The 22,493-nt window shown below is 36.0% G+C and overlaps 1 protein-coding gene across 6 annotated transcripts; it reads left to right on the top strand.

Annotated features, from left to right (window-relative positions):
* Positions 1 to 5,251: 5,251 nt before the first annotated feature.
* LOC148861917 (DWNN domain, a CCHC-type zinc finger) lies at positions 5,252 to 15,892 on the top strand. 6 transcript variants are annotated; one of them, XM_088984527.1, is made up of 15 exons: positions 5,252 to 6,283; positions 6,734 to 6,833; positions 7,072 to 7,156; positions 7,262 to 7,428; positions 7,543 to 7,622; positions 7,707 to 7,772; positions 7,868 to 8,024; positions 8,123 to 8,271; positions 8,661 to 8,825; positions 8,905 to 9,207; positions 9,747 to 9,785; positions 10,143 to 10,395; positions 10,520 to 10,639; positions 12,448 to 12,523; positions 14,988 to 15,892. In XM_088984527.1, exons 1-15 carry the CDS (start codon positions 6,118 to 6,120, stop codon positions 15,600 to 15,602), a joined length of 2,541 nt encoding a protein of 846 aa, XP_088840653.1. In that variant the 5' UTR covers positions 5,252 to 6,117; the 3' UTR covers positions 15,603 to 15,892. The 6 variants fall into 6 exon arrangements, with proteins under 6 accessions (XP_088840653.1, XP_088840651.1, XP_088840652.1 ...); XM_088984525.1 differs by having other exon boundaries at positions 14,985 to 15,892; XM_088984526.1 differs by having other exon boundaries at positions 12,445 to 12,523.
* The last annotated feature ends 6,601 nt before the right edge of the window (positions 15,893 to 22,493 follow it).

Here is a 22,493-nt window from a genome sequence, read left to right as displayed (position 1 = left end):
TCTAGTGGAATGGGACGGACTACCATCAGCTGAGGCCACCTGGATTCCCTGGACCGATCTTCACAGCGCCTACCCCGAACTCGAGCTTGAGGACAAGCTCGTAGTCCAGGAGGGGTGTGATGTTATGGACACACCGCTCGGCAGCACATTGCGACGTAGTCATAGGAAGCAGCACGCATAGCAAACCGCACAATAGCACACACCGCCTGGCGATGCGCAGCACGCACCGCCTAGCAGCGCACAACACGCACTGCCCGGTAGCGCGCAGCACACATCGCACGATAGCAGCACGCACCACACGACAACAGCACTATGAGATGCGCGCGCCGCCCGACAGTAGCAATAGGGCAGGACCCACAGGACAGCTCATTAGGGTGGATCCACACTTATCTTACCACATCAGCTCTACTCGCCAACTCGTCGCCAGCTACTCCATTCCTCATCCCTTATCCTTATCTTATCTTATCTTATCTTAAATAAGAATTGTGTTACCATTAGAGTAGGTAATTAGGAGTTTGAGTTTAAGTTGGATTACCCTAGCCTAGCCGAATCCAACAAGGAGTTTCCTTTTGTAAGCTCCTATTTAAGGAGCTACGAATTGAAGTAAAGGCATTCAGTTTTCAGCCAAGAAAGGTGTTAGGAGAGTTCGGGTGATCTCTTGGACAAATCACACACGCGATTGCCACAATAGGGTATGTATGCAAGGGCAAGGGCAAGGGAAGGCAGGAGTCTCCTGGTGGACCGACCTGTGACAAGATCCTACGCGCGGGCCCATAACAACCCACTAGTGCTTACTGTTTACTTGAGAAAAAGTATAATATATTGGGGGTGGGGGTTGTAAACACTGTTACTATGTTGATTTTTGGACCTGATTCGTTTTTTTTTTTTTTCTAAAATAAAAACATTGGTCTTATTTGATATAGCGCTTCATAGAAGGCAAGTATAAATTTACTAGAATGGAAAATAATTATACTTAGGGTCTGTTTGGCTTGCAATCGAAATTGGAATCAGAATTTTTTGGAATTGGAATTAGAATTGTCTATTCCCATAGCTGTTTGATTAAAATGGGAATTGGACTTGGAATTAACTGAAATGGAATCACATTCTCAAGAAAGGGAAATGATCATTTCCTCAAATGGGAAAATGCTATTCCACCATGAATGAGAATGAGATTTTCACTCCACCAACCAAACAGTTGGAATCAGACTTTTATACCTAAGAACAAACAAGCCATTTTTCTTCGAACAAGATAATAGTAATTTCTTAGAACAAGATAATAGTAACAGTTATATTGAAGAACACCCTCTCGTTCTTGTGCTACTGCTAGCTAAACCCACCCTTATTGCTCATTGCTGAGTTTGTGATTTTTGCAAACGGAAGACCAAAACTCATCGATGTGTATGGATAAATCCTCATTCATACACTTAGACATGGAAAAAATGTCCTTTTATTCAATCCGCATTCATTGTTTCAAATGTTTTTTTTTCTTCAATACCAAAAAAACCTCTATCATTAGGCATGGAGCATGGAGGGTTTACTAGTTCCAAAGAGCGAAATGACCTAGGATTTACCGTTTTTTTTCATAAAACCTTTTGAAATTGATTTTTTTTTAATTGAAGCAAGTTTAAATATCTGGAGATGGAGATACAGGGGATACAATACCACATAATAATAATAATAAATCAACCGCCAAATATCCAAGAATTACAAAATAAAAATAATGAAATATTTGAATTTAATGGAATTTAATTAAAATACTTAAATTTCTGAACATGGTCGATTGATCTTCACCAAACTAGTATTGTTTTATTTTTGGTTTGAACACCATTGGCATGGACATGAAACTTGTGTCAAAAACCAGTTCGAAAATCATTCCCATTTGGGCATTTGTCCAAAACACGTGAATCAGGATTAATTGATTCTTCTACTGGTTGGCTTGAACATTAAGAATTGACGTTTTTTTTTGCACTATTTAGAGAATCAATTGATGTGGCAAAGTTGGGTGGCATTTGAAACCGTGATGTTGTGTTTCCATTTTTACTCCACATAATTGCCACATAAGTGATATGAGAGCAATGTAATATCAAAATAAAAAGAAAATAAAAGATAGGCTCTGTTTGTTTGCTGTGTCAAATAAGGTGAGTGTGAATTCTGACTTTTTTTTTTTAATATCTTCTAAAGGGTTGCACAACAAGGGGTAACCCATCCCCCAACCTAGGTGCAAGCGGGATTTGATCCCAATTTTCCACTACAACTAGCAGGAGACCTTACTAATCAGTTGGTTGGCACCTTAGACTGTCTTATTTGTTTTGTAATAATTTAATATGAAGTCAGATGATGCAGTCGCAGTCACAACACAAGGTAGGTGGAAGGTTATTTGTTTTGGAGTGGAACTTGGATACAGTCCTCACAAACCAGTGATCACATTGTCATTACAGTCAATTACATCCATGTATTGGGAAAATCTCCGGAATTGTATGTTTTTTATTGATGGGGAGGTATTTCCAATGCACAACTACAAGTGGCTGTGAGAACAATGTGAGCATGATTTTGTGAGGATTGAATCAGATCTCAAATTAGGTAGGAAGCAAGATGGTAGGTGGTGCAGTAGGGAAACAAAACATGTTGAGAAAAGCTTCAAAGAAAATAACATAAATCGAATTACCAGGAATACAAATTCTTCATTGAATAATTAAGAGAAAATTAAGTATTAAAACTGTCTTTGCCTTCCTCTAGCTACTTTTTATATAGGCATACACCCTTATGGTTCTTAAAGAAATGTAAAACTCTTAAAAAATGAAACCTTAATTGAGCAATCATAATCTAAGAAAACACTTCATAATATAATCCTAATAAAACTCTTCAAAAAAAAGTCCTAATTGAATACAAATTCGAAATCTCGCTATAACCCTAACTTGGTAATTATGAATTAAGATAGAAATTTTGCGGTGGTGCCAACTTTGTAAAAATGAACTAAGAGAGAAACTTTGTGATGATGCTATATCAGTAAAGATTTAATAAGTTGAATAAGTAGTGTTATCTATGCTTTTTATGTGTCTTGAAATGATCCCAACTTGCATAAAACTTATTAGCTTCCTTCTGTGTTGTATCACCCTCTCTTTATATATACTAAGAAGGGTCTTCAAAAATCAAAATTGTAAATATTTACTCAGTTGGTCCAAATCTCATACTGCATCAATAAAACTGCAAACCAATTGAACTGGATTCGATAAGAGATATGTTCAATTTGATTCAATAGCATTTCTCAGTGATTCAAATCCATTAATAATTCTGCGAATTTTACAAAAGCTTATTCGAATTTGATTCGCTAATCTTAGCAGATGTCTGATTTGAATCCGATTGATAACTATTGAGACTACATACTTGGGAAGCATAAAGTGCTAGCACATAGTACAGGCCCGGTTTCCCATTTATGAGTTTCAATGGCCAAGTGAGAGACAGAGAGGCAGTGTAAGAGGGAGATGCGCTAGTTTTCCAGCACAGGGTGTTGTGTTGTCAATGTCGTCATCGATGATGGAATAACAAAGCCACTCAAACACAAAGGTTCTGGTTCAATGATCACGAGCATTCGAAAAAGAAGAATAGGGGTAGGGCGGCAGTTGAATAGTCGGAACAAAATTACTTGGTAGACTATAGGCATCAAAGAGGAAGGTTGTAATTGGTTACAAATGACAGGCGTTGAATCATCAAAGAGGAAGACCGGAGAAATGATTCAGTCTCATTCATGTTTTGGATTATAAGCCAAATTATAAACATAATACTATTACAAATATATAAAACCTAGTTAAAATATAAACTAAAAAGGGTAATACTTGTCATATAAAATTACCTTAAAATATATATAAAAAAATAAATTATACATATATTAGCGGATCGGATCAGGTCACGACAGATCAAATTGGTTGATGTTCGAATTCAATCCGTTAATGAATCGACTTTTTGCATCCGATCCGATTTGTTAGGATTAGGAAGGATATCTGAATCCACCTCTTAATGGATTGGTATCAGATTTGAATTGGATCTGATCCAATTTATTTACAACCCTACAAGATGGTGTGGCACTTTATGCGAGAGATAAATAACAAGTGGTGAAAATTTTGCATCAGTTTTTTAGATGCAAAATTTGTATAGTCACTTACCAACGAATGCAAATGAGATAAAATACAATTTCTGTATTAGGTGAGAAAGCAAATCATGTCTAGGGGTGTTTACGGGTCGGGTTGGGTCGGTTTGAGTCATTTTCTTCAACTGACATGACCTAGCCGATTTACTTATTGATTAAACCGAAATTGAGCCAAGCATGAAGGGTCGGTTTATTGGTTTAGTTGATTTTTATATATGTTTTAAACTAAAATATCTATTTATATTTAAATTTATTTCTTTTTAGTTTTTATGCATAATCAGAATATATATTTAAATCGATTATTTTTTTATGCAAAACTGATTTTTTTGTCAACATATATTTAAATTTATACAAAACTGAATTAAATATTGTACCATTGTATTATATTTGTATTAGTTTTACATTTTAGTTTTTATCATAAATAACCAATTTTTTTTCAAAGTTCAAACAAAACACAAATAAAATATATCAACATTTAACATATAGGGTAGGGACTAATTAATAATTACATAAACATATAGGATCGGTTTGGTTTGGTTTCAGTTTTCATACATGAAAATCAAGACTGAACCGAATTATCAGTTTTTTTTCTCATACAAACTGAAACCCACTGATGATTTTGAAAAAATGACCAACTTAAATTGGGCCAAGCCGGTTTAATCATTTTGGTCAATTTGACATTTAATATAAACACCCCTAATCATAGCTAAAAACAAATGAATGCAAAATTTGTATCGAATTTAGATTTGCAATACAAACAAACCGAACGTTTAAGTTGGAATTTGGAAATTTGAAACACCATGGGATCAAATCCCCTTGCCATTGTCATAGATGACTATTCGATCCACCCTATTATGTATCATTCAAGATATGCTGCTCAAAATGCTGTGCATGGGGTTGGGAGATGTTCTCAATAAAATACGTTCCAACATACCTCCAACATGATCTAGCACTTAACTAGGCCTTTAAACAAATGACGTATAGGCGTATCGCATATGGCCGTCAAACCACCAGCTGGACCTGGACCGGTTCGGGTTAAAAAACCATCTAACTAGCTGGCACTTAACCAGGATTTAACCTCAGTTAGCGGTTGCCTTATATACGAAAGTTCCGGGCTTTGGTAGAGGCGAAACCGTAACCCTCGGCGTTTCGCGTCGCCGTGCCGTTCTGTTCTGCAAGCAAAGATCCTCTTTGAAGAAAAACCTAACCCTAATTTTTTATCTCTCCTTCCTTCGAGTTCTTCTGTCGCTTGAAATCCTCAATTGCCTTTTGCGTTATTCTGACGGGAAATTAAATTCTTTGCATGATATAATTCGATATTTTGGATCTCTAAGGTGCAATCTTGCTTGGTTGAATTTGTTTCGGAGTCCTGCGATCATCGAATCAAATCGTGGTTGGTGTTGCGTTCTTTGGATCTGCTTTCGCTGCTGAATCCGTTAGTTGAGACTGGTTCGTGAAGATTGCGGCCTTGGCGATCGTTTGGATCTCCAGATTCTGAATGCTCGATTACTGCTGCATCTGGCTTTACTTTATCTGGAACGAGGACTTGGATTGTTTCGTCTAGATCTGCTCGAAAGCATCGAATTCGCGACGAACTGGGGGTTTAGGTGCGGCGAGGCTACGAACTTTTCTTGGAGGCGTCGTCGGGTCTCCAAAATTCGAAGAATTCTCTTAGTATATTGGCTCCAGAGGTGTTCAGATCAAAATTTTCTTAGTTTTGAAGCATTGAAGGGGGGAAATCTTCTACTTTTCAGAGATCTTGCGTGTTCGTGTGGTCGTTGTTTGAACAACAGAGGACAACCAGAAAAGAAAGGAGATAATTGCTTGTACTCATTATCTATTTTTGTTTTAGAGTTTGATATCAGGCCTTTTTTATTTTACGGCCTCTGAATTTCATCTATTCCTCTTTGGGCAATTTGTTTTTCTTGATTTCTCTTACGTTTATAGCTGAGAGAAAAAAAAAAGAAAGGAATATGGCTGTGTATTATAAGTTTAAAAGTGCAAAAGATTACGACTCTATTCCTATCGACGGTCATTTCATATCAGTTGCGAATTTGAAAGAAAAAATATTTGAATCCAAGCATTTGGGCAGGGGAACCGATTTTGACCTCATGGTCGCCAATGCTCAAACAAATGAAGGTTGGTTCCCTTAGATTTTCTTGGTTCATATTAAAAACTTCCATAAATTCATTTTGTTTGCAATAAAATGAATAGTTAAATCGTGGGTTCCATTAACTGTAGATTCTGAGGGTTAGTGTAGGTTAGTGAGGGTTAGAGCATGTTCTTGTGCTCTTCCATATGACTTGGTTAGTATTTGGCTGGACATTGTATGCAATTACCAATTGGGATGATGGATTAAGAAGGAACTGATTTTGAAGGTTTGGAGCCGAATTGTCTGGTACTTTTTGATGAGGGACATCGAGTATTGTGATCGATTCTAGCCTTATGAACCATGTCTAGGATTATTTTTATTTATAGGTCCTAATTGTGGGTTTATGGGATTTCCTTTCACTTCTATCTTTGGTTACATGGACTGGATTAATCTCTGCGGTTTTTATATATGTTGTGTTCTTTGCTTTGCAATTTCAGAGTACCATGATGAAGCCATGTTGATACCCAAAAATACCTCTGTTTTAGTTCGTCGGATTCCTGGACGGCTTCGCATGCCCATTGTTCCGGAACAGGATGAGTACTACCTCACACCTTCAATCTTGACCATTTGTTGCTTACTCATGTTGGTTTATTTGCAGTTTAAGATGGATTACTTTATAGTTCCTAGTTTTGCATATTTCAGATCTCCTTCATTTTGGTGGTAACTATTTTTCTTTCAACTTTAAACAATTTGGTACCGTGTTCTTTAATGGTAGTGGTTCTGAGGGATCTTCTAGGTTTTAGTTGAGATAGGCTGTGTATCTGTTCTTCTGCAGGCCAAAAGTAGTAGAGAATAAAGTAGAGGATGCTCCACCTGCAAAGAGTAGCTTCCCTGTGGCAGATTCATCTGCTGCAAGATTTGTAAGCATTAGTTACCATTCTCTTAGATACAATCTGGTCTTTGCATGGTTTTTAGTGTGAAGTTCCGATTCAGCATTGGAGTAACTTATCCTTTGGACTTTACAGCCTGAGGAATCGGAATGGGATGAATTTGGTAATGATTTGTATGCCATTCCAGAAGTGCAACCAGTTCAGTCAAGCAATCTAGTACAGGATGCTCCTGCTCCCAATAAAGTTGATGAGGATAGCAAGATTAAGGCTTTAATTGATACACCAGCCTTGGACTGGCAGCGGTGAGACGTTCTCCCTTGGTTACTTTATGGTGCCAAATTTTCTGTTTTCTGATACTGTTTTCTTTTCCTCTGTTCCCTAATGTTGTATATCTAAAAATTCTGATTGCATTTCAGACAAAGTCAGGAGGGTTTTGGCTCTGGTAGAGGCTTTGGAAGGGGTATGGGTGGAAGAATGATGGGTGGCCGGGGTTTTGGTAATTCTCTTTTGTCTATTTCTCTTGAGTAACATACATACCATCTTTTATTGGGTCTGAGCATTAAAGCTTGTTTATTGCAAGGTCGTGGTGGGTTGGAGAGGAAGACACCTCCTGTAGGTTACATCTGTCACAGATGCAAGGTCCCTGGTATGTTGGCATTGACGAGGTTCATGATGTTAATTATTGTTTGCTTTGTTGGCTTTTCTTGATAGCCATATGATACTTAATGTGTGACTGTCCAGGTCATTTTATTCAGCATTGCCCTACAAATGGTGATCCTAACTATGACATTAAAAGGGTAAAGCCTCCAACTGGTATTCCAAAGTCAATGTTAATTGCCACTCCAGAGGGTTCTTATGCATTACCAAGTGGTGCAGTTGCTGTTTTGAGGCCAAATGAGTAAGCTGTCCATTAAACTCATTCACTATTTTGTTTGCTGTTATTGTAGCTCTATTTAAGCTGGATATTTACCTGGAACCTTTTAAAATTGAAAACAGGGCTGCATTTGAGAAGGAGATTGAAGGGCTACCTACCACTCGATCAGTCAGTGATCTTCCTCCAGAGCTTCACTGCCCATTGTGCAAGGAAGTAATGAAAGATGCTGTACTAACAAGCAAGTGCTGTTTCAAGAGTTTCTGTGATAAATGTAAGGTTTTTGGTCTAACCTGCTCCTCCACTCTTCTTCTTTTGAGGAAGGTGGTGGTTGGTTTTACTAGTTTTTTTTCCTCTTGTCTGTAAAATATCAATAAGTTAGATGTACCTTCAACTCTTTATAATAATATTTGAGGATGACTTAAAACTAACACTATTTTGATTCCACTACTTGTTTATTTGTTTTTTACTTAAAAATTAAAATGGTCATCATATGATATTTGGTGATTATGTTTCTAAGTGATGGTGTATATCTTGGTCAGATATGTGAAAGATAGTTCTTGTATTATTAATTTCCTTATTATTTTGTTACGTTTTTATTTTTTAACTTGCGTAAAATTTACTTCTGGAGATTCTAAAACTTCCATGTTATACCAAAAATAGGCATCCGGGACCACATTATTTCAAAGTCCGTGTGTGTTTGTGGGGCCACAAGTATACTTGCAGATGATCTTTTACCTAATAAGACACTTAGGGACACCATTAACCGCATTTTGGAGTCAAATAACAGCAGTGCAGAAAATGCAGGAAGCATGTTGCAAATTCAAGGTTTGTTTTTAATAATTCATGCCTCCCCTATGTTCTTCCCTCTTCAAATCTTGTGTATCAACCTACTTGCTATTGTCAGATATGGAGTCTGCTCGTTGTGCACAACCCAAAATCCCATCACCTACACATTCTGCCACTTCCAAGGGAGACCACATGCCTCCACCACAAAAAGACAACACTCCATGTACCAAGGAGACAGCAGATGAAGGAAAGGCAGTTACAAATATTCCACAACAGTCATTGGAGAAGGGGAGAGTTGCAAAAACTGTGGATGTTTCTGAAGCCACACATGAGTCAATGAGCATGAAGGGTCCAACATCACAGGGGAGTGCTCCACTGGCTGAGGATGAAGTACAGCAGAAGATGCCTGCTGGTGAGCCAGGTGAATAATCTACAAATAGTAGTGGATATGTTGATGGCCTTCATTTGTGAGTCTTGGTGACCAGGCCTCAAGCTCTGGAAATTCTACTTATCTGTTCTTTCTAAGTTGCATAATTTCCAGAACCTAGATGCTTAGGTTGCAAAAGCTTTTCTTCCTTTTATTTATTGAATAAAAAAGCTTTTCTTCCTTTTCTGTCTTGTCATGATTTTAACTTGTTGTCTTAGATGACATCTTGTGACTCATGGCCTAGTGCTTTTCTCCTGTCTTGTTAGAAGGATTCTGACAAACTTCTGCAAGACCCAGTGCTTAGGTTGCAAAAGCTTTTCTTCCTTTTATTTATTGAAAAAAAAGCTTTTCTTCCTTTTCTGTCTTGTCATGATTTTAACTTGTTGTCTTACATGACATCTTGTGACTCATGGCCTAGTGCTTTTCTCCTGTCTTGTTAGAAGGATTCTGACAAACTTCTGCAAGACCCAGTGCTTGCAAGAGAAAGTGTCTTCCATGCTCTAATATTTACTTTCTTTCATTCTTTTTTTCAGGAAAGAAAAAGAAGAAGAAAGTTCGATTGGCTGTAAATGGTTAGTGCTTTGCCCCTCTTTTTTGATGATTTTGTCCTGGAAGAAATTTTCAAATTATCTCTTGGCAATTGGTTGTGTATCATAGCGAAATGTTGCCCAATACTATAATGGTTGGCCATTGAAGTAAAAGGGAAAATGTCTGAGCACATTAACTTGTGTATGTTTTCATCACTTGTTCAAAATTTATCTATTTATTTTGTTTCCATGCATTTGTGCAAGTTCCTGTATGCTGGTGAACTTTTTTTATCTATTTGTTGATTGTCGTTTTCTCATTTCCCTCTTTTTTTCATTGAGTTTTAGATTTTTTTGTAACTGCAAATAAAAAGTATTTGTTTGAAATTATGCTCTGCTCTACAGCTGTAGACATGCAATGGAAAGCCTCTCAGGATCTTGCGGCTGAAAACTATATGATGCCACTTGGACCGTCAACCTACAACCCATATTGGTCTGGTTTGCCACTTGGGATGGATGGATATGTTGCCCCTTATGCTGGTACTATGCCATATATGGGATATGTCCCTGGTCCTTTTAATGTTCCCTTTGGAGGTATCCTACCACAAGATCCTTTTGTTGGACAGGGATACATGTTGCCTGTGGTACCACCTCAGAGGTATTCATTGACGGATAGATATGATGCACTTCTTTCTGTCTTTTTTCATTTTTCATATATACCTTACATTTTTCAAGCCTAACAGTTAAATAAGTAATCTGATCTGAAACTTCAAAATTTCCAGGGACCTTGCAGAGTTTGCTATGGCTTCAACTCCAGCCCCTCCAGTCATGAGCAGAGAGGAGTTTGAGGCCCGGAAAGCTGATCTAAGGAGAAAACGTGAAAGTGAACGACGCGGTGAAAGGTAAATTATAACTGTTCTTGTCTTTATGGGGTCATGTACACTTCTTTGTGTGGAGTTGCTATATTCCTTGTAGAATTCCAGCGGAGATATATGCATTATTGTCATGCCAGTGGAAATGAGATTCTCCAGTTCCTACAAATACTTGACATCTAGGATCGACAGTGGCAAGTGGTTATTCTAATAAACTATTAATATTGAAATGGATAAATGATCCTATCCTTTTGATTTGCTATGCTTCATTTATTGTGTGGGTGTATTTGTCTTCCACGTTACTCTCTTTTCCACTTTCCAAGTTCTTTTTAACCCCTTTCTGCATGCATGGCATGGCAAGGCAAGATATGATCTCTTATGATTATAATATAGTCTGTCTATGGTAGAGTATAGGCATGATATCTGAAGAACTGTAGCCAATCAGCTGATATCATAAGAGGTAAATCAGCCAGTATTCTTCAAAGTTGACGGGGATTTGTTTTGTCAAGGTTCTTCTGGTATCATACCCTTGTGACATCATACATATTGCCTAATTCAAATTGAAACAACAATAGTTGCAGACTAGAGGCAAAATTCGAAAATGCCAATACATATAATATGCTCTGTGGATGACATGGGCCAAGACACTTTAAAACGTGGCTAATGATGAGGTTCATTAGATTCATGGCCTAGGTTGTCCATATCACCCCTCTGGGTAAATTTTCTGAAAATTGTAATTGTATTATAATTTTTTTTGAAGATAAGTGAAAAAGAAAATTTATCAAGGAAACAGATTAAAGAAGATCATCAGGGTGATAAGAAATCACCAACAAAGGAAAGACCAAGACTTTCAACCTAATCCTTATAGATAATTAACCCTGGTAATCCTGTTAATTGTATTATAAATTGTAGAGAAAGTTGAATCAAATCGAATCATTAATAATATTGTAAATCATAATATTGCTTCAATATTTTATAATTTTGTAAAAAAATTAAAAACATTTAACTAAAAACTTAAATATCTGGTAATCCTGTTAATTGTATTATAAATTGTAGAGAAGGTTGAATCAAATTGAATCATTAATAATATTTTAAATCATAATATTGATTCAATATTGTAAATCATAATATAAAAAAGTGATTTTGCCCTTCTTTTGATCCATATATATTATTTAATACAACAAAATTCAACTTTACATTTGCTCTTTAACTTTGGTCGGTTTTAAAACAAGAGCTCATTGAAAAAGAATGAAAAGAAATACAGGAAGGAAAAAGTACAAAACCAAGTCTCAACTGAATGGATTCAAATAGAATGAATTGTATAAACTCTAAATTGTAGGATTCATACGGCAAATTGTAAGTTACTTGTTGAAAGAATTGATGTAAGATTCTAATTGAAACCCTTCAGATTCACTACTCTAATTGTGAATGGTTGTCATAAATTGTCACATTTTGACGACTATTCTCTGAAGACCTAATTGTGGGTGCTCAACAATTCTGCATTTAGAAAAGAAGTTTCAAGTCACGTTAGCCTCTTTTCAATTAAGTATTGAAGGATAGCGAATAATGTTCCTTTGATTATGTCTCCACACTAAATTTTATTGCAATTATCATAAAATGATATAAAAATTGAAAACTGCATTGAATGGCATGTGTGTGTGTGTACTTTGATGGATGACAAATAGTTTTTATTAATGAATAAGGTATAACGTGATATAAATAAGTGCATTTGTGTTGTTTATGGTTTCCTGGATGTTGGCTAATTGCTTGATGTTACAATTGCCCTGTTAATTTGATGCTTTTATAGAGTATGAATCTTTTTTCCCCTTGTCCAGTAGGGAATGTTCCAAGGAACGACAAGGTGTTAAAGAAATGAGCAGCAGCGGTGATGTTCCTTCAATGAAGTCCAAACCTGTATGTCTTTTTTTTGCTGTCAAAATTCGCTTTGTGCCTTCTTGGATATGTACTGCAGGTTAATATCATTCATGATTACAAAAAGGTTGGCAGGAAAACGCAGTATCTCTTTTTTCTTTTTTCATGGAAAAAGAGAAAAGTCGTTTTTGTTGCTGTGATTTACCACCAATCTTCTCAAAACATCCTAAAATCTGCAACTACTGGTTTGTAAAGCTTATCTTTTGATACAAATGTGTAGTTGATAGTCAGGCCTTAGTTTCTCCTAGGGCTGCAAACGGATTGAATCAAATTGGATACAAGTAGAGATCCAAATTTGATTCATTTACATTTAAATTCAAATCGGATCTTATCCATCCGATTTATATTGGATTCAAATTTAATTCGGATTGCAATCAGATATTGAATAGTATAAATAAGTTAAACTAACAATGATAAAAATATCTTATGTTAATAACAAAAGTGAACTAAAAATGACCTAGATATTGTGTTTCATGAACAAAATGATTTGAAAATTATTTGTTACTTGAACCTATGACAATTTAGTAAAAACAGAACATTTAAAGCACCTCTACTACTAGGTACAATATGAACTCTTAAGTATACGAGTATAAATATATTTACATCTGATTGAATTGAATCAGATTTTATTCACCCTTGATGGGATTGGATTTGAATTTGAATTCGGGCAACCGGATACCATTTGCAGCCCTAGTTTCCTCCTGCTATGCTCAAGTATATCCTTGTGCATTCATGGGTGGTTCAGTTGTTTGCCAAGAGCAGGTAATGTTTTATGCATCGTTACCGACTTAAACGTGCTATAAACATGGTTGGACCAGTGTGGAACTGTCTCGGTCTTCTAATTCCACTTCTATTTGAGACCTGGCATGTTTGTAGTGAGTTGTAAATCGGTATGCTGCATAATGGATTGCTGCATTGCTCATAAATTGGCAGTCCAAAATTCTCATGTTATTTATAGTTGGACTAGAGTGGGTTGACATCAGTGGGGTACCGCCATATTGGGGGGGGGGGGGGCAGCACTTTCAACCCAAATTGTGGTTTTACAGATATACGATAGTTGTATTTCAGATTCTTAATTTTCACTGCAATGAAAAATAATATTTATATGTTATTCAAGTCTAGAGGTGTAGTCTGTATTGAAAATTGCCGTGGAGCATGTTCGTTTCTGGTTCTGGACTCTGGAGCAAGTGATGTAGGCCATGGCATTGGGTCAATTTGGGTTTTTTGACGCAATCTCTGTTTTGTTAATAAGGCATGCTGCCTTGTCCTCCTGCTTTCATTGATCCGTTTTCATAAACAAGATTTTGGGCTATCGATTTCTCTATTAAATGGTTATCGGGATTTTTATAGTAGGTAAACTGTAAACAGGCCCCTTGTAGAAACTAGAGAGAAAATGTAGCATTGATATAATGATATCGGTTCTGATGAGCAAATTGTGTGGCCAAACAACCGTTTCGGTAATTCTATTTTGGATGTTTCTTTCACGTATCGGTTATTTGCTACCTAGTGTAAAATAACTCAAGAGGTGGTGGCTCATATGTATTCTCTTTTTGTAGCGATGGAGTATAGATTTGGTGTGGCAAGGCCAAAACTTTCTTTTCACTCCTATCCAAAGAAATCTGGAACTATTTGCTGCTTCCAGGGTCTGCTGTTGTCTACCGTCTACGTGAGGCCTATATACTTTGGGCACTTGATTCCTTTTGGGTATTTTTAGGCACTTGATTCCTTGAATTTCCTCAGGCATGGAACTTGTTTTTGGCATCTGCATCCCCAGATGCGCCATACATTATATAATGTGGTCGATATACCACTTAAAATGGAGATGCCCTTTTTGCGGTGCCCTAGGCATCTGTGGCTTCAACGACATCTGGCGGGAGGTGGTATTGTTGGGGCTCAATTTTCCCTTTTGACCGTGTGACTGTCAGATTTCGTTTCGGTTGAGGATGGAATTATGACGTTCTGGGCCTTATCCATTCTAAATTCTTTTTTCAAAATTCTACTGCTTCATGGTCTTTCAAGAAAAATAAACAAGTGTGAAACGGGGAATTCACGTTCCTATTTCTCTAAAAACGTAATCTCATCTATCTTAGCTTATGGTTTCAAGGGCTTTGGGCTCTATTTTTTTTCACCCATCATTAATCCTATTTTTGATAAATTTAGTAGCCTTGTCCCTGTAATACCGGAGTAATGATTACTAAGTTGGGCTATTAGAGGTAATAATCAAAGAAGAATTTAAGGAATAATGTTAAATTGCAATATCGTGTAAAAAATTTGCATGTTGGTTTATAAAGCCAAAGCCAACGTTGTCTCGTGGTCTTTGCCGTTCATGTCACGAAAAGCGAAAAAGAGGGAAGTTAAAAGAGCCCTATTTCACGTGCGGTTGGATAATTCTATTGCCTTGTGATGATTAATAATTAATTAGTCGTGTTTTTTTTGGGTGCAGAAGTTACCGTCTCATGCGGCAGCGTCGGACTATCAACACCACCGCCGATCGGACAAGGCGTCTAGTCCGGAACGGCCTTCACGCGAGGTTGAGTCATCCCGTCTTGGGAAGAGGAAAAGTGACGATCAGTATCACCGCCATTACCATCATCAAGACGAAGATGATTCAACGGCGGTCGAAGCCGACTCCGACAAGGCAGCAGCGGCGGACCGCAAACAGAAAGGGAGCGTCTTCTCTCGCATCAGCTTCCCTGAGGGGGAGAGTAAGAAGAGGAAGTTGTCTTCTTCTACGGACAAACCCGGAAATCCCGTCAACGGATACAAGGACTATGATAGGCCGTCGTCTAATGGTTACCGTGACGACTGGAAGCCACCACTGCCGACCAAAGGGCCATCTATGTCGAGTTTGGGAGGGGCACGTGGGAGCAGCAGCATCGTCGATCAAGACTCGAGCGACGAAGACCGGCACTTCAAGAGGAAGCCATCGCGTTACGAGCCACCACCGCCACCACTTTCAGATGAGGAAGTCCGGCCCTCGAGGAGCTCAAGGGAGCGAGATCGCGGGAGAGACCATGATCGGGAGTACGAACGAGAACGCGGGTACAAGCACGGCAGGTAGACATTTGGCAAGGAATGAAATGGCCAAGCTACCTTCGTTGCCCACCGCTGCGTGGTCTCTCTCTCTCTCTCTCTCTCTCCAAGGTCGACAGTCGAAAATTGTTATGCACGATGCGTAAACGGGCGAAGCGCCCGAAATCGTGGGAGAAGACCGACTGAAATGCAGACTCGAGGAGTTCTCTTTCTGTAAATAATTTGTATTTTTTTGGTCTCAAGAGTAAGGCGAACGCTTTCTTTTTGTTATTTTAACATCATTTTTGTTATCAAATAAAATATCTTTCTTTGTTCCCATTTGTTTATTTAACATTAAGGTTCAGTTTGGAAAGATTACAAATACAAATATATAGATGGCAAAATCTTATATTTGTATTAATTTTTATGTATTTATATTGTATATATTTCTATTTATACTCTTTTTAAATAATATTTTAAGTGTGTATTTGTGCATGACTGAATTCTTAAATTTTTGGGAGAACGACGGTTCAGCTTAGGGTCAGAATTTGTATGCTCAAAGTATTGTTGGGGTAGGCATCAGCTCGGAATTGATGCCAATTCATGAGTGGGCATGGCACATAGAGTATGGGTTGTTGACATTTTGATTGTTTATAGTTTTATAATGAAATCAGAAATTTGCATTGGGCTTATCTGTACTTTCTTATAAACTTTTTATAAATTATATATATATTTTTTTAATTTTTGGTTTTTATTTTGAATTGGATATAGATTATTCAAATTTGGTTATATAAACATTTCATTCAAATATATGATAGATGGATTGAGCTATAAAGTTTCAAATATTATTGACAGACCTACATAGACTTTTCTTTTTTAATGTCATATATGCAACTAAAAAAGGGGTAAAAATTGCTTTTCGAATGCATTATTAATAAAAAACGCAAGGCAATAAATAATATCACTCATAATTAATAAAGAATTCAAAGTGAAATAATAATATTCTTGTAATTGGTAAATAGTCAAAGTGATAAATAATAGCACCAAATGCAGCTTTACACAAAATCAAAATGCTTGTTGGATCACGGGTCAAACAATTTGATTGTTAGGTCAAATGGTTTGACCACGAGTTGTATATTTCATATGCATTAAAGCTGCATTTGGTATTTTTTATTGTAATGACTTGTTTTCTTTTTGCAATTGAAATGCCTTTATGAACACTTAGGTGCGTTCATTTATTTTTTCGGATTTTGAGAGGGAGGAAAATTGGTCAATAGGATTTTCGTTTCCATTGATCAACAATTGAAATGCCTTTACGTGGGAATCAGAGAAAGTTTATTTTCTTGGATATCACTTACTCAAGTAAGTAATACTCATCCCATAAATGGATAAATAAAATTAACAATACTTAAATGGGACAAAAATACCCCTTTTAGTAATTGATTTTTATGACTAAATGATCATTGTCTTATTTACACATCTGGGTTCAAATTTTGTTTTAAACATTTTTGGGGAATGTGCATCTATTTTAATAAAATACATACATTAAAGATGTATATTTAAGCACAAGTACAAAGATGGATTAATGATAATAGACTAATTTAATTAAGAGTTTAATCTCACTATTGACATTTTATGTTTTCAAGCATTTATTGACTTGGGCGGGTGGTTGAATCCGGTTGGATCATCAAATCCGGCTGATTTTCAACTGTTCTATTATGTTTTCATTGTTTTTCAAAAATTTTAAATGTAAGATTTAAGTAAACCAGAATAGTCTTAGGTTCCTGAGTCTAACATTCAACCATCCGGTTTGGTCAGGGTAAGTTAAAACATCGAATGCAATAAATATAACATTTTCGTTAGTTGACCATTAGATTCCACTTACATGTGACATTTTTAGTTTTAATTTTTCAGAAAACCCAAATTTCCCCCCTCACCACTGATAATTTTACTAGTGTCCTTGTTGTCACTAATTCACTATAACTCGTCCCTGTTATTGAATAGTACCACAATTTGGTTCATCGGTTTGAGAGGAACTATTGCCAGCCAATCCTGTAAGCTTTTTGTCATGGCAAAATAATTCACTATTGGAATAATTGACAAACGCACCGAAACAGAGGAACACATCGGTTGTTTCTCTTCTTTAACGTTAATAAAAGTATTCATTTCCTAGGCAAAAGACTTAAATCTCCCCTGATATTCATGTCAAATATTAAGACCTCTTGTATTTTTAAAATGGATTAATGCATTCCTTGTCCTTGCAGGATTAATACTAAACAAAATTAGAGAACTTGTGTCTCTGTCATGGTTATACTCAAGATATAAAATAATGCTTTACAAAAATTATATGAAATCATAATTTAAATAACATTATAATAACATAAGGTATAAATTAAAATCGAAAGGTAAAGCTCTAACAAAAAAACATTAATAACCAAAATGTAAAGTGTCTCCTTCACAGTTCTGTTCTTCTCTACCTTCAGGCAAAATCAGCAAGTTCCTCTTTCTCTCACCGTTGGAGTCTCTTACTTATAAGAATTTTAGATCTCCCATCATCTCCTAACCCCGTATTGATTTTTTTTTATTGATCTAAGGTGGAAATGGAAATCTGAGAAGTAAACAGGGGAGAAAGAGATACAAGAAAGAAGAAATGTGTATCAAATCATGGTGGTGATATTTATTGGTCTTATTTTCAGATTTAAATTGTTAAAGCATGAATTTTTGTTCCATTTGCAGTTGATTTTTTATTTTCTTGTAACTTTAAAGACATCATGGTTTTCTTGTCTTAAGAGTGCTGTGCTTGCTCCTTGGGGGCGTTCTCTTTTTGGATTTTGAGAGGGGGAAAAGTTGGTCAATGGAATTTTGGTTCCCATTGACCAAGAATCACATATTCTTTTCTTAGATTTATGTGGGGATCAGGGAAAGTTTATTTTCCTAAGTACCACTTGGGTAAGTGATATCCATCTCCTAGGTGGATAAATTAGGAAAATTTGCCAACACTTGAATGGGGCAAAAATGTTCATTTTAATATGGTTAAAATGGCCATTGCCTTATTTATATAAGAAATAAAAGAACATGGATAAATGCACTTATTTAGGTAAATGTTTCCCAGGAAACACATATCCAAGTTTTTACTCGGGTAAGTAACTTACTGAAAAACAAACAGGGCCTTGATGGGAGGGGGAGCATGGTAGGGGCTAGGGAGATAAATAGGGTTTTGACTGTAAGAAGGGTAAACAACTAAACCGATGAATATGGTGAAAGAAGAGTGATACAAAACAATGGTTTTTCTTTGTTAATACTTTTGCAATGGTGAATTAGATGCAGGCAACGGTGAGCCTTTGCGTGAAGGTCATTGTCCAATGAATTTCACAAGTAATTAAAGCCTAACCCAACCTTAAAAGTGCAAAATTGAGTTTTTGAGAATATTTAACACACAAATGAGGTCACATGTGGTGGTGTTTTGAGAATCCTAATGGAAGGGAGATTCTTGTCCAACAACATCACATAAAAGGGGAGGTATTAGTCCATTTGAAAAATACAAGGAATGTCTTAGCATTTAATATTAATATCCGGGGTGGTTTAAGTCTTTTACCCCAAAAAAATAAAAGAGGAGCTCATCAGTCAAATTCTGTTGTCGAAAGCTGCTAGTGTAATATCCAACCCATTTGTAGGCTGAAGTCTGCCTTTGCGTTTTAATTTTAAAACCTCCTTGAATGCTTGAATTTAATTTTCTCAACCGGAAGCTACCACTGCAATATCCAATCCATTGCTGGGCTGAATTCAATTGTATGATAGAAGATATGAGGGAGAACACTAACTCAATTCAGTTTTTCTCAGTATACACAAGATCCTAATGGCTTCCTCGAAGAACCCATTTTGAGAATACCCAGCCATCGATCCATTTCAAGATACAACACTTCTTTGGGGCATCTCATCAAACAATTGTCTTGCAGCCTCAAAGCCCCCGAGTCTGATATATCCATTGATCGTCACATTCCACAAAACTATATTCCTATCTTGTCGTCTCTTGGACATTACTTTCTTGTGAGAATTATCCACATTAACAGACTTTTGATGAACCCTCAATAGTTTATGATTATCAGTACTTCCGGAATCCCTGATCTCCCTACTAATAGTCTGTCATTGGGGGCTGTTCCTTAATGGGCTCTCAACATCCTAATAGCGATATCAAGATTGGGAGCTTTATCGAATGCTTTATGGTTCTAAATGGACCTCTGGTTTTAGCTTGAAAATCGAGGGTTTCGGATGATGCCATGCCAATCAAAGCATCAAAGGATTATACTTCTTCTAAGCGATTAATCCTCAATTTCTTCTTTGATTTTTGGACTGCCTTCTACTAACTTCATACAGTCATACTCCGTTCTACAGTTTAAGAGTTGGTCATCAGTTAGAAAATTTGAGGAATAGTTATGGGTATAAAAGTTTTTTATCCAATCACGGAAAGTGAGTTTTTCTAAATTTAGAGGTCTGTATCATGGTTTTAAAAAACGAACCAGTGACCGAACCGGTTAGGGGTCTAGTTATCGGTTCAAACGGTCTGATCGTTCGACCCGAACGATTGGCTTGTTCTAACCAAAAAAAAAAATAAAAAAATTTAAAAAATATTAAAAAATTGAAAACGGTCAAAACCGTTCAAACGGTTAACCGACCGGTTCAGCGGTTTGCTGACCAAAACCAACGGTTTTGGGGGAAAAAAAGGTTTTGGAGAAAAACGGAACCGGTCAGGTGATCGGTTCCCAGTTTTTCCAATCCGACCATCCGGTCCAGTCCGGTTTTGAAAACAGTGGTCTGTATCAAGGTTCAAAATATCGACAGGGGTGTATTGGTACTAAAAGATCTCCACTAAATGTGTTTTTTTTTTTTTTTTTCAAAATTTGATTTTTAAAGACGTTTTTTTAGTGAAATAAATGAAGGTCCCGAAACACCAGTAAATAGGTGTATTGAGACCAAAAGAAACATATCAATACTTTGAACCTTGGTTTGTATGTGTTTCAACGTTAAGGATATTTAAGTGTACTAATAAGTTTGCACGTGCAAAAGAAATTCTTTATGATAATAATAACAATAAATAATATATTTCCAAAATTTTTTAATTTTTTATATTTCCATGTCTATAAAAATTATTCTTATTTGTCACATTTATTTTTGTTTAATATGATGAATATATGCTATTAGAGAAGTGTCAAAATGTTTTCTACAAAATATTTTGTATTTTTTATACTTTTGTGTGCTTTTACCTTTGAAAATTTTCATTATTATTTAACTATAACATCAATGGTTGATACATTTTGACCCTAAAGGTTGAATTGTTGGTTCACCACCAAACAAGAAAATAACTCCATTTTTTTGTTTTTTTTTTTAATTTGTATTTTATTTATATTATCAATAAAAGTAATTATTCTTTGTCACACTTATGCTTCTCTAATATGGTTAATTAATATAGGCATGTTTCAAAGTATTGATACGCCCTTGTGTATTGGCAGAGGCGTATCGGTTCTAAAAACTCACTGCTCAATGCTTTTTATTTTTTAGTTTTTTTTTTTTCAAAACTTGATTTCTGGAGATGATTTTTAAGTGTTTTTTATTGAAATAAATGGGGGTCCCAAAACACTTGTAAATAGGTACATCGAGATCAAAAGATACGATATGATATGATACACCTATAAATAGGCATATCATATCGATACTTTGAACTTTGATTCAATGAAATAATATGAATTAATACCCTAAATATAAGTCTTATTGAGAGGGAATTGAATGAAGGAAGATATAATATTTTAAATTACACTTTGTAACCTCTTAATTAGAAAGGGACCAAATTCAAAAATAAGAATATTTTAATAAAAAATAAGATTCATGGAATTAACACATTACGTTTATGTCATCAAGTGAATAGAGAAATATCAAATTAAAAAATTGTATAATCACCCACAAAATTTATGGTTTAAAAGTTGGCGGTCGAATAAGAAACTGGATATATCATCAAGTGAATAGATGAACGGAACCAGGCTAAAAATGGATTAAAGTGGGGTTGATTTCTATTCGACGAAGGAGGACAAGTGTTCGAAATACTCTACTCGAAAATGGAAAACATGTAGTTTATACAACCAAAAGATATCCTCTGCTCAGTAGTGAAAGTCTATTCCAGGCGGCTACTTTCGAAGCATTTATGTAACCCATGATTTGACACAGGAGTTCTTTTGTCTATCTCTAAGAGTAGGGATACAGTTTGGATTATTTCGCTGAGCGTGTTGAACATGTTGCAAAACCTTACAAGAACTAGGTGCTATTTAATGGAGCTATCAATATCAATTAGATAATTATTAAGCAACGCTTAGGGAGTAATCTTTTCTTCATTTTATATCTCATAACTTGTTTGCTATTTGGAACATAAACAAAATATATATTAAACAGAAATAACATCTACAAAGGTCTCAATTCTAGGAATCCCATAAGGATAATCGTAATATTCAAAAAAAATATAAAGGATGAGTTTTTGCCTATTGGGAGACCTTATGAGCTGATATATTAAAAGTTCTATTTACAAATTTAATGGTAAGATTAAGGTTCAAAATAGATATTAAGTTCTTGGTTCTCATCAAAAGCCAGTGGCAGAATCAGGGAAGAGGAGACGTACAATTTGCTTTGCATCATAACAAGTACATATTTCTTCCTGACTCCAACTTTGCAATTCCATTATGACCTATTTGATGGCATACAATTCAGTTTGATCAGTAGAAGTAGGATGTGATGTTCTTTCCCTGATAACTTTGATACAATCTATATTTGTATTTAATATCACAATACCAAAACTATAAAGAAAACCCGATATTTTCCCTGCATCAGTGAAGAAAATTAACTTAGTACCATTAGAAATGGATAATTGTATTCTTTGACTTTCAGAGGAGTGATGTGG

The sequence above is a fragment of the Nelumbo lutea genome, chromosome 4 (assembly GCF_056320005.1).
Source record: "Nelumbo lutea isolate HS-2025 chromosome 4, American lotus-T2T, whole genome shotgun sequence".
Classification (NCBI taxonomy): Eukaryota; Viridiplantae; Streptophyta; class Magnoliopsida; order Proteales; family Nelumbonaceae; genus Nelumbo; species Nelumbo lutea.
The sequence above is the reverse complement of the archived record's forward strand: the minus strand, read 5'-3'. Positions and strand labels throughout refer to the sequence as shown.